General features: G+C 37.5%; 1 protein-coding gene across 1 annotated transcript in view; it reads right to left on the reverse strand.

Annotated features, from left to right (window-relative positions):
• MCM6 (minichromosome maintenance complex component 6) overlaps window positions 1–11136 on the reverse strand; it is a 36444-nt gene that overhangs the window by 23842 nt on the left and 1466 nt on the right. The window contains exons 2-7 of the mRNA XM_010853670.1: window positions 7424–7570; window positions 5955–6065; window positions 4673–4922; window positions 2976–3141; window positions 2554–2699; window positions 1601–1751 (exon numbers count right to left, since the gene is read on the reverse strand). Of these exons, the coding sequence (XP_010851972.1) occupies window positions 1601–1751; window positions 2554–2699; window positions 2976–3141; window positions 4673–4922; window positions 5955–6065; window positions 7424–7570 (971 nt within the window). The remainder of the gene's footprint in view (window positions 1–1600; window positions 1752–2553; window positions 2700–2975; window positions 3142–4672; window positions 4923–5954; window positions 6066–7423; window positions 7571–11136) is intronic.

The raw sequence follows: 11136 nt of genomic DNA on the forward strand, positions 1-11136 counted from the left end.
TTCATATGGTAAGGAATTGAGGCTTCCAGCTAACAACAAGCACTGACAGATAAGAGTGAGTGGATCCTTATAAGTGGATCCTCCAGCTCAAGTCAAGCCTTCAGATGACTACAGCCCTAGGTGACATCTTGGCTACAAAATCTACAAAGACTGACCAAGACCACACAGCTAAGTTTCCCTCAAATTCCTGACCTACAGACTGCATGAAATAATGCTTGTTGTTTTAAACCATTAAATTTGGGATAATTTGTTACGTAGCAATAGATTAATTTATGGTGGGGGAATGGAACAGTATAAAAATTTGATACCTACTCATTCTAAGGGAGGATACTCTAAAACCCACAAAGGATTATTAATATTAAGGATTTCAGTTCAATTACACTGACCAAATATTTAAGCAGAAAAAAAGGCTAATTTTCAATGATTAAAAATACATACCTAAGACAAATAACCATAATCTTATGAACTCTTGCCATTACTTCAACTGAATATGCTGCTGCTGCTGCTGCGGCTAAGTCACTTCAGTCGTGTCCAACTCTGTGCGACCCCAGAGACGGCAGCCCACCAGACACGACTCTGTGCGACCCCAGAGACGGCAGCCCACCAGGCTCCCCCGTCCCTTGGATTCTCCAGGCAAGAACACTGGAGTGGGTTGCCATTTCCTTCTCCAATGCAGGCAAGTGAAAAGTGAAAGTGAAGTCATTCAGTCATATCCGACTCTTAGCGACCCCATGGACTGCAGCCTACCAGGCTCCTCTGTCCATGGGATTTTCCAGGCAAGAGTACTGGAGTGGGTTGCCATTGCCTTCTCCGTCAACTGAATATAGAGGGATGGAAAAAAAAACAAAAATAAAGCATGAGGTCTGAAAAGTTAGTCCTATCCTTCAATGCACAAGGGATTTAATGACAGTGAACAGCTAGTAACCAAGAGCTAAGAAAGTGTGAAAGCAGAAACCACAAAGTATAGGCACAGTTGTTGTTCAGTCGCTAAGCCGTATCTAACTCTGTGACCCCATGAACTGCAGCATGCCAGGCTTAGGCACAGTACATATAACCAAAAAAAAAACGAAATCTCTTCCCATTGTGAAAACTAACAAGAAAAAAGAGATCAGGATGTTAATCTGGCATTAAGAATATATTTAAGTGCAGTTCTGTCCTAAAGCCAGAAAAAGACTAAATGATTTCTTCTTTTTTCAAAAGAAAACTGGCAAAATACACACAACATAAAATTAACCACTGCAACCATTTTTAAGGGGTTCAGAAGGGGTTTAAGTACATTCACTATCTTTTACAACCATCACCCATTCACTTCTAGGACTTTTCATAACCCCAAACACAAATTCTATTCATTAAACAATTCCCTATTTCTCTCCTCAGCAGGTAATCTTTTTCTACTTTCTCTATGAATTTACCTATTTTAAGTATCTCATTTTAACTGGAATCATGTAATATCTGTCCTTTTATAAATGACTTTTAAGAACTCCTTCTAAACCCACTAAAAACCTTTTAACATCTGATTTGTGTATTTTAAGAAGTCACATGTTGCTGTTTTACAAACATTACTTTGACTTCAAGCTTATTTCACAGATAGACTTCTTACCATGTATAGTAGGGAACAGGCTTGTACAAAGATTGTGGTACAGATTTTTATCTTGACTCATTTCAAACACTTTCTCCCACTCCTTCACAGTCATTTGGTTCTTAATGCTCTCAGCTGTCTGTTCCTCATCTCGGAGCTCTTTTCCTCCAAACTGAGGGGGAGGAGAAAGGAAAAAAATAGTAGATTTTTGAAATATAGAAATAGTCAAAATAATGTGAAAGAGAAGAAACATCAGCACAAACAAAATACATCCTGGGAGGTCAAAATCTGTTGCCTGTAAAGGTTTTTTTTTTTAAAAAAAACCTTCTAACCAGAAAGGCCTAAGTTAGCCAAAATACCAAAGAGCTTGTCATCTGTCCAGTGATTTATAAATAACAAAAAAAGCTACCACCATTGTTTTGCATTGCTATCTAAATGAATCCAGATGCTCAAGAGATGAGCCATAATAAAATGGTAATCGTTGTTATGAAGATGAGAATGAATAGAATTATTATGTGCACTCATTTCCCAACACTGGACTATTTTCCAAACTTTTTCTCATTGCTTTCCCACCCTGCAAACAAAATTAAGTTCTCAACCACTATAATACCAGGGGGTCAATCACTCTCAGAAAGAGTAATTTATAAGCTATTTCCCAGATTACGAAATTTTTCTATTTGTACTTTCTCAAGGAGTGTGACAGAGGAAATGTAACAATTAAAAAACAAACAAGACCACCCCCACCTCCAGAAAAACCACCATTAATAATAATAGCACCAATACGCTTAAAGCACTGAACTTTAACACACAAAAATAAGTAAGACTTTTCCTTAAGGTCAGGAAAACAAGGCATGAAAAAATCTGGTTTTAGAACTAAAGAGCAAATCTCAACCCAAGCCCTTAACACTGAATTTGCGGCAGCCTCAGGTAATGTCTTTCTTAAGCTTTGCCATTCTTCTAAGACACTCACTCACCCTTGGGTTGGTTGGTGCAACACAGCAGGCAAGAAAGACCAGCCGGTATGAAAGGTCTCTAACACCAAGGGCCCGGAGACCTCGAACACCTTCTGTCTCGTATCCATCAACACCACTGACTCGGGAATCAGTTTCTGCACGTGCTCCTGAAACATTGAATGACAGGTTGTTTCATAGCTAAATACTGAAGGTACTGATAATCAAAACTTCTCAGATAAATAAAACCAAAAAATCTAAAATTTCATTTAGGCTTTGAAATTTTCAGAACAGTACCTTCTATAGCAAAATCAGTTAGTCTTTGTTATCATTACAATTCCTTGCTCACTCTGATTGGTAGCCAAAAATAAGACAAGCAAGAGGCAAGAAGCTAGATGTTCTGCAATAACTGAGAATTTGTTAAACTTGAGCCACAGATTACTGACCTGGTGTGCTAAGCTTAGACACGTCAGGCACAACAATCAGCGTCCCTGTAAAGTCACATTTGTCACCAGCTTGAGCTGACTCCACAGCTTCAGCCCTCAAGATTACTTCTAAACTGCGGGGGATACTCCCTCGAGGAAGCTCAGCTTGAGTCTCTTGAATACGAACCTATGACAGAGACAAATAAATGGCCAAGGATGAGAAGAGATCTCTTTCAAGCGCCATGTGATCTAAATTAAATGCACAAACATTGATATATCCTAAATTATCTTACCAGTTGGCAAACTTTTGACATGTGCCAACATTCATCTTAAAAAACTCTTTTCAATTTAGTAAGAGATTACGTCTACTTGAAAACTGCAACTTCACTTTTACCCTCATTAAACAACACATATTTTGTTCTCTTTGTTGAAATTTACTTTAATTATGTGTTTTGGGTCCCATCCTCCTCTAAATTGTCAGCGAAATTTTATGAAAATTTTCACATCTATTATACCCTCCACCTCAATGCAACTGTTAACATTACTTAAGATACACATATTTTTACTGTATTATTTGAAAGAAGTTGCAAAAATCAAGATATTTTACCCCTAAATATTAAAGCACTCATTTCCTAAGAATAAAGACAATCTCCTATGTAACCACAATGCCATCAATCACATCAAGGGTTTAAGTATTTAATTCCATGTCTTCTATTATCCAGTCTACTTGCGTATTTTCCGAATTGTCAAGAATGTCCTTTATTACAGCTGTTTCCCCATCCCGCCAACCTAAACTCATATTTTGGTATTTGGTTTTTATATCAAGTTCTTTATCAGATACAAAGCATCTCTTACCCAAAATTGTGGGTAGAGTACAGGCTTCTTACTAACCAAGTATCAAAATAATACAAGAAAACTAAGTAAAGACTAAAAGTTGAATTTAATATTATTTATTTTAGTCTGGTTCTCATTTTCCTAGTGCTTGAGCTGCTGCAACTTTTCTTTCCTCCTTGCATATTCCAGAGTTACTCAGTCCTAAAAAGACCTAGCCCCTTCATTCTTAACTGCTACCATCTATCTCTTGCCCAGGTAACTACAACTGCCTGTTAGTCTCTTTGTTAAATACTACCACTGTTGTCCCATTAATCTTCCTGAAACGAAGAAAAATACACATCTTCTGAAAACGTATTCCTCTTGCTTTTCAAAACAGGTCCAAACTTCTCAATTTGAGGATCCAAGCATTTCCATGCCACGCATCAAATCATCTCTCAGACGATCTCCAATTTGGCTCCTCTACTTTAATCATGATAATCCCCAGAGCTGTTAACAAGCATGTCCATTTTCACCTGTACTTTTACTTATGCCTTCCTCCTTCTTAACCACCATCTCCCAATCTTATACCAAGTCTCTACTTCTTCAGTTTCCATAACTCTAACTTACAGTGATAACTAATAATAAGTTAGTGTTTATTCTTTGACAAATATGTTTTATTTGTCTGAAGGAGCTTCCAATCCAAGTTATTAAAAGTTAAAACACATTTATATACTGATAATTGAAATTTGCATGACAAATTTTTAGCTTAAACTTGTAGTCAGTTTTTATGTAAGTCACAGATCTTTAGGCAATTACAACATTGCCTAAGTTAAGCTTATAATAATAATTACAAGTGCCTAAAAGTGAATTATTAGCATAGGCTGAATCTGATCTAAACAGAATACCTTTTGAAAATCAACAAATCTTGATTTATTCGTATCCAGCAGGAATCTCCGTCTGTTGGCACAAACTGGATTTCGACAGATGTTTGGCTGTGTGTATTTGAACTGCTGTTCCACATCCTTGATCACTGTCTGACAGTCCAGGCACAGGAAAGTTCCGCTCACAAGCTCTGGGTGAACCGGGTGAGTCCGTACCACCTGCCCACTGATGCGAGTAAGCAAACCAATTCTGGATGAGGTGAGCTCTCGAATTCTGTTTAAAGAAAGATACTGCATTAGTAAATGTTCATTTCCAAACTAAAAATTTTCACTTTTAACGAGAGGATATTCAAAGATAATTTATGCTTAAAACAATAAGAGACAAGGTATTCTTTAGATTCTCCTGAAAGAGTGATTTAGTCAACATGCCCATTCCTGAAGTATAATGTACATGCATCCACAACCAAATACATAAATGAAAAAAAAAAAAAAAACCACCTAAGTAAAGGACATGAAAGAACTGCAATTACAATTATAAAACAGGGGCTTCCCAGATGGCGCAGTGGTAAAGACTGTATGCAATCAATGCAGGAGATGTGTGTTTGATCCCTGGACTGGGAAGATCCTTTGGAGGACATGGCAAACCGCTCCAGTATTTTTGCTGGGAAAAAGCTCACGGACAGAGGAGCCTCGTGGGCCATAGTCCATGGCATCACAAAGAGTTGGACACGACTGTGTGACTGAGCACACACACAGAAATATTTTCTGCTGAACTACATTTCTAAATAAGTATTTTCATAGTACAGTTGTCATGGGGGAAAACTTGTTTGTTTGAACTTGAAGGTTTAGAAAACACTTTATTTCAGAAACTCATTTTATATTAAATAACTTGGTAACTTTATAGGTAATTTTAATAAAGTTTTCAAAATAGCACTTTAATTTCCTCCAATAAATTTATTCTTTAAATAATTGCTAAAGAGGAAAACAGTTTAAAAGTTATGCTATTTAAGCTCTTGACAATTCATTAATTTTTGTGACTGCTCTCAATGTTCATATTTTCTCTCTAAACTAAGCTTTCATCTAAACATCCTTTAAAAGGTGTGCTAAAGTATTATAATCCCTAGAAATGACTTCACCTAACTTACTTCCCTTTCATTTCCCTGGAAATATAAATTTTCCACAATTAAATGTTCTGGATAACTGGGTGTAACTCTTTACAGATGTAAGATTACAACCTTCTGAGCTTTCTGACAAGTTACAGCTATACTATTTAATGAATTCTTTTTCCTTTCAAAGAGTTTCTTACTTGTGTCTGGTAGGTAGGTCTTGAAATGCAACATAAAAATCCTTGGCAAGAGGGATCTCTTTACGGTCTTTGACAAAGGTTTTCAAGGCTCGACATAGGTAAGGGTAAACTCTGAAAAGCAAACAAAAAGAAAACCAACTTACAACTTTAAGAGGCTTACTAAGCCCTCTTTTCCCTTTCATGCTTCCCAATAGCTGAAACTAAGGAATTTCACCTGATTACAACCAAGCTTTAGAATCTAACTATGCAGGATCCTTCTATCATCTGGTCTAGGAACCTCTTCAATCCTCTTCCATTACACCACAAATACATCTAAGACAACACAAACACCAAATATAAAGTGCTACTCCTTGATATCTATTATTTTTTAATAATCATTTAGCATGCACACCACAGACCACTCCTCTGTCCAAGACTACTCTTCCTGAACCTGGGCAGTATAATACCTCTTAATAGCAAAGCAGCCTCCCATTTGGTGTCAAGGCCTAGTATATTCTTCCAGGTTTAATTCTTGATTGACAGGAAATGGATAAGGGTAGGGAAGGAATCTGTGTACTGATGTGAGAGCAAGTTGGCAGAAATGTTTCACCTGGCTGGTTAGGTGGGTGTGTGCATGTCCCCTTGATTTAAGTTTTAAACAGCTGCAGTAGCTTGGTTTAAGCAGTAGGATCTGTAAGTCCTCTGAAAATCAGCTACTCTAAGGAGACAGAACTGTGCGGCAGTCTGTGCATGCGGTATGGACATAGGTGTTTCTACCATCAGCCCAATTTTCTACCTCCCTCTCACTTGTCAGGACAACTTTTCCTACTACATACTTTCACAATAAACTCTGCTGCTTATCCTTCTAGCCATTCTTGATAGTCAGATATGACTAGAAACACTGAGACAAATCCATCTCCCAGTCCACCAGGTGAAAAAAGAAGACTGTGACTCTCTATTCCTGAGTCTTCATTTCTCCTTCATAACTGTCCACAGTGTTTATTTTAACCTGATTTTATTTATACAGATTGTCACATTTATTTAATCCAAATGCAGACAGAATTTCGTGTAGAAAGGTTTCCTGCTTTACATAGCAATCAAAAGCAAATTAAAAGCCTAATGTCTAACTTCTGCCCCCAAATATCATTCAGCTTTTAAAATGTTTCAAGGGATTTTATTTAATATGGGACGGGGAATGGATTAAATGAATGACAGAGCAATAGCACCGAATGCCTGACACAAAGTAAGCGATTCTCTTAACACTTGGAAAAACTATCAATAGAAAGCAGAGATTTTCAATATCTGCATGTGAAAAATACACAACCCTACAAAGGCCTAAATTAGTTCAGAGCAGCACTAAAATAACCATTGGTTGTAAAAAAGGGCTTTGTGACACCTGCCCTCCCTTTATCCTCACAAATTAACACTTCCATTCCAACAAGAGCTGGCTTCCCAGGTTCCATGTCTACTTAAAGATTAATATACCATACCTATAGAACTCCTCTTGAATGGTGGTAGAAAGTTGCTGGTTAAATTGCTCCAGGTCCACAAAACTCACAACCAATGTGTTTCTCTCAGGACGAATTAACTCCTCAGCTAACTGCAAGTACTTAATTTCTCCATCGCTGTTCTGGAACCTGCAGATACATACAAATCAGATTAAACTGAAATTAGGCAGTAAAAAGAAGAATCTGAATGCCTGATAATTCGGTATACTGGTTAAATATCATCAGCTTTAGGGCTAGAGAGGCCCATTTTAGTAGTTGTATACCTCAAGGCTAGTTACCTGTCTTCTCTAAACCTATCCCTCTTCTTTTTGAATATAATAATGAAAAAGATTAGAACATCATCCTGTAAGGTTAACTGTGAAGATTAAATGAGAGAATGCCTATGAAATCTTTTGTACAAAGTTGGGAACATAGAAAAACTAGGTCTTCAGATTTAAATCTGAATCTCCCCCCGCCAGTATTTACTGATTTAGCTGCATCGGGTCTTAGTTGTGGCATGTGGGATCTTCCCTGTGTTGTTGGGGACCTTCATTGCAGCGCAAACTCTCTAGTTGTGGTGTGCCGGCTGGCTCAGCAGTTGAGGCTCGCAGGCTTAGTTCCATGGTATGTGGGATCTTAGTTCCCTGACTAGGGATCAAACCCACATCCCTTGCATTGCAAGGTGGATTCTTAACCAATGGACCACCAGGGAAGTCCCAAATCTGAATTTCTTGATCTAACATTTCCTAATCTTAATTGTACATAACAACAATAAAAGAACAGTTAGCATTTGTTGATTAGAAAATATTAAATAAAAAAAACTCAGGCTATAATCAAAAGATTTAATTTCTAAAGGGAAAACTGACATTAATTGTTGATTCAAGAACAAGAAAATCAATAAATACACGGAAACGAGGTGCTTTAGGGCTCAAGACTTTCAGGGAAATGAAAATGTACATACACACAAAGTAAAGCTGGGGTGTTTTTTCCTAACAAGTATCATACAAACATATTTACTTTTTATTCTTTTAATATAACCATGCAGATAGTTTTGAGGAAAACTAAATTCCTCCTTCAAATTCAGCATGTTCTGTTTAGTACATTATGAACATCTCTCTGGAAAGCACTATGCCAGAGGTACCATAAGTTGGAAATAACAGCATTGCTCTTCTCCTAGGGTTGACACTCTCATAGGAGACATTTAGAGGGATAAGACATCTAAATGTCTAAGACAAATGAATAAACAAAATGTTTATTCTTTTTTTTAATTTTTTAATTGCAGGATAATTGCTTTACAGAATTTTGTTGGTTTCTGCTAAACATCTACTTGAAATCAGCCATAGGTATACATGTGTCTCCTCCCTCTTATCTCCCTATCCATCCTGCCCCTCTAGGTTGTTACAAAGCCCCAGTATGAGGTCCCTGAGTCATACAGCAAATTCCCATTGGCTATCTATTTTACACATGGTAATGTAAGTTTCCATGTTACTCTCTCTGTATGTTTACTCAATCTTAAAACAGGATATTCTGCAATGTCTTAATGTGGATGAATCTTGAGGACATGGTGCTATGTGAAATAAACCAATTCAGTTCAGTCCAGTCGCTCAGTCGTGTCTGACTCTTTGTGACCCCATGGACTGCAGCACGCCAGGCTTTCCTGTCCATCACCAACTCCCGGAGTTTACTCAAACTCATGTTGAGGCCATCCAACCATCTCATCCTCTGTCATCCCCTTCTCCTCCTGCCTTCAATCTTTCCCAGCATCAGGGTCCTTACAAATGAGACAGTTGTTCGCATAAGTTGGCCAAAGTACTAGAATTTCAGCTTCAGCATCAGTCCTTCCAATGGATATCCAATTACACAAAGACAAATACTATATGATTCTACTTATATGAGGTATCTAAAAGAATCAAATTTGGGAATTTTCTGGCAGTTCAGTGGTTGGGACTCTGTGCTTTCACTGCTGTGGGCCCGGGGTTCAATTCCTGATCAAGAAATTAACATCACACAAGTCATGGGGTGAAGCCAAAAAAAAAGGTCAAATTCATAGAATCAAAGAGTGGAATGTTGGTTGGAGGAAAAGGAAAATGTGGAAGTATTATAGGCATAGTTTCAGTCAATAAAAAGAAATGCATCTGAGTTGATCCTAATGAGATGGATGAACCTACAGCCTATTAAACAAAGAGCAATCAGAAAAACAAATTGTTTATTAACTCATATATACAGAATCTAGAAAGATGGTACTGATCAATCTATTGGCAGGGCAGCAATGGAGACATAAAGACAACAACTTGTGGACACAGTGTGGGAAGGAGAGGGAGGGACAAACTGAAAGAGTTAACACTGAAATATATATATATAAATATAAATATATCTATATCTATTACCATATGTAAAACAGGTAACAGTGGGAATTTACTGTATGATGCAGGGAGCTCAAACCTGGTGCTCTGTGACAACCTTGAGGGGTGGGATGGGGTGCGAGGTGAGAGGGAGGTTCAAGAGAAAGGGGACATATGTGTACTTATGGCTGATTCATGTTGATGTATAGCAGAAACTAACACAATATTAAAAATAAAACATAAATAAAAATTATGAAAGCTAAAAAAAGCTTCAGTGGCGCAAGATGGATAAGTTCTAACACAATCTACTGAACAACAATACAGGGTACAGTTAAAATTTTAAGAGGGTAGATCTTAAAGAAAAAAAAAAAGGTGAAAGAAATGTGACAGGTGAATATAAACTAATTTTGCCTAACAGGAACACCTAGAAAGGCTTTATGCATATAACAGGTGGCACTGGAATTTGGCCTGGAAAGACTTTTAAAATCTGAAAAGAAAAATGAGTGATAGATAGACTGGCTACAGATGTTTCCAAGTATGTGACAGTCAGGAAAGGTATGGGAGGACTGTGGATGATGACAGAATGGCTGTGGAAGATGAAACTAGAAAGGGCAGCTGTGCAGAATTTGGACTTTATTTCATAAGGAATGACAAATCAAAGTTGGTATTTTGAGAGGGAGATAACATTTTTTTCTCAACAAATACAAGGATTATTTGTCTTGTTCATCATCATTGGGCCCAGCAGTTAGCTGCAAGGCAAACTGCAAGGAAGTGAAGGTAACTATATTATTTGTTAACATCAAACATAGTTGAGGACCTTTGTAAAGTGGTATGGTGGCTAGGTGGGATTTAGCATAGGATTCACATTCAGATGAAATAGCTGGCAGTAGATACACTACCAGAGGTAATGGAAAATGGCAGCCTGGGAACATAGGGGAAGAAAGGATTGCGGCTGCCTGAAAGGTTCATAGGGTTTAACAAACAGGTATGAATCTTTAGCTAGGCTTCGAAGGATGAATAGTTATCAGGCAGAGAAAAACATTATGAAAAGTAGGGAAATATAAACTATGGTATTAAGTATATCAGAATTTCATTAAGACAGCAGAACTATTAACAGTAAAAGTGTGGAAACATCCCATGTCCATGGATGGATGAATAAACAAATGAAATGTAGAATAGACATAATGAGTACCATTCACCCTTAAAAGGAAAATTCTGGCACATGCTACAACATGGATAAACCTCAAAGACTTAAGTATGCTAAGTGAAGTAAGCTGGTCACAAAAGGACAAATATTGTATAAGGCCAAATCTGAGGTACCTAGAGTAGTCCAATTCACAGACAGAAGATAGAATGGTGGTTGCCAGGGGCTGG

This window comes from Bison bison, unplaced genomic scaffold (genome assembly GCF_000754665.1).
Source record: "Bison bison bison isolate TAMUID 2011002044 unplaced genomic scaffold, Bison_UMD1.0 scf7180017864330, whole genome shotgun sequence".
Classification (NCBI taxonomy): Eukaryota; Metazoa; Chordata; class Mammalia; order Artiodactyla; family Bovidae; genus Bison; species Bison bison.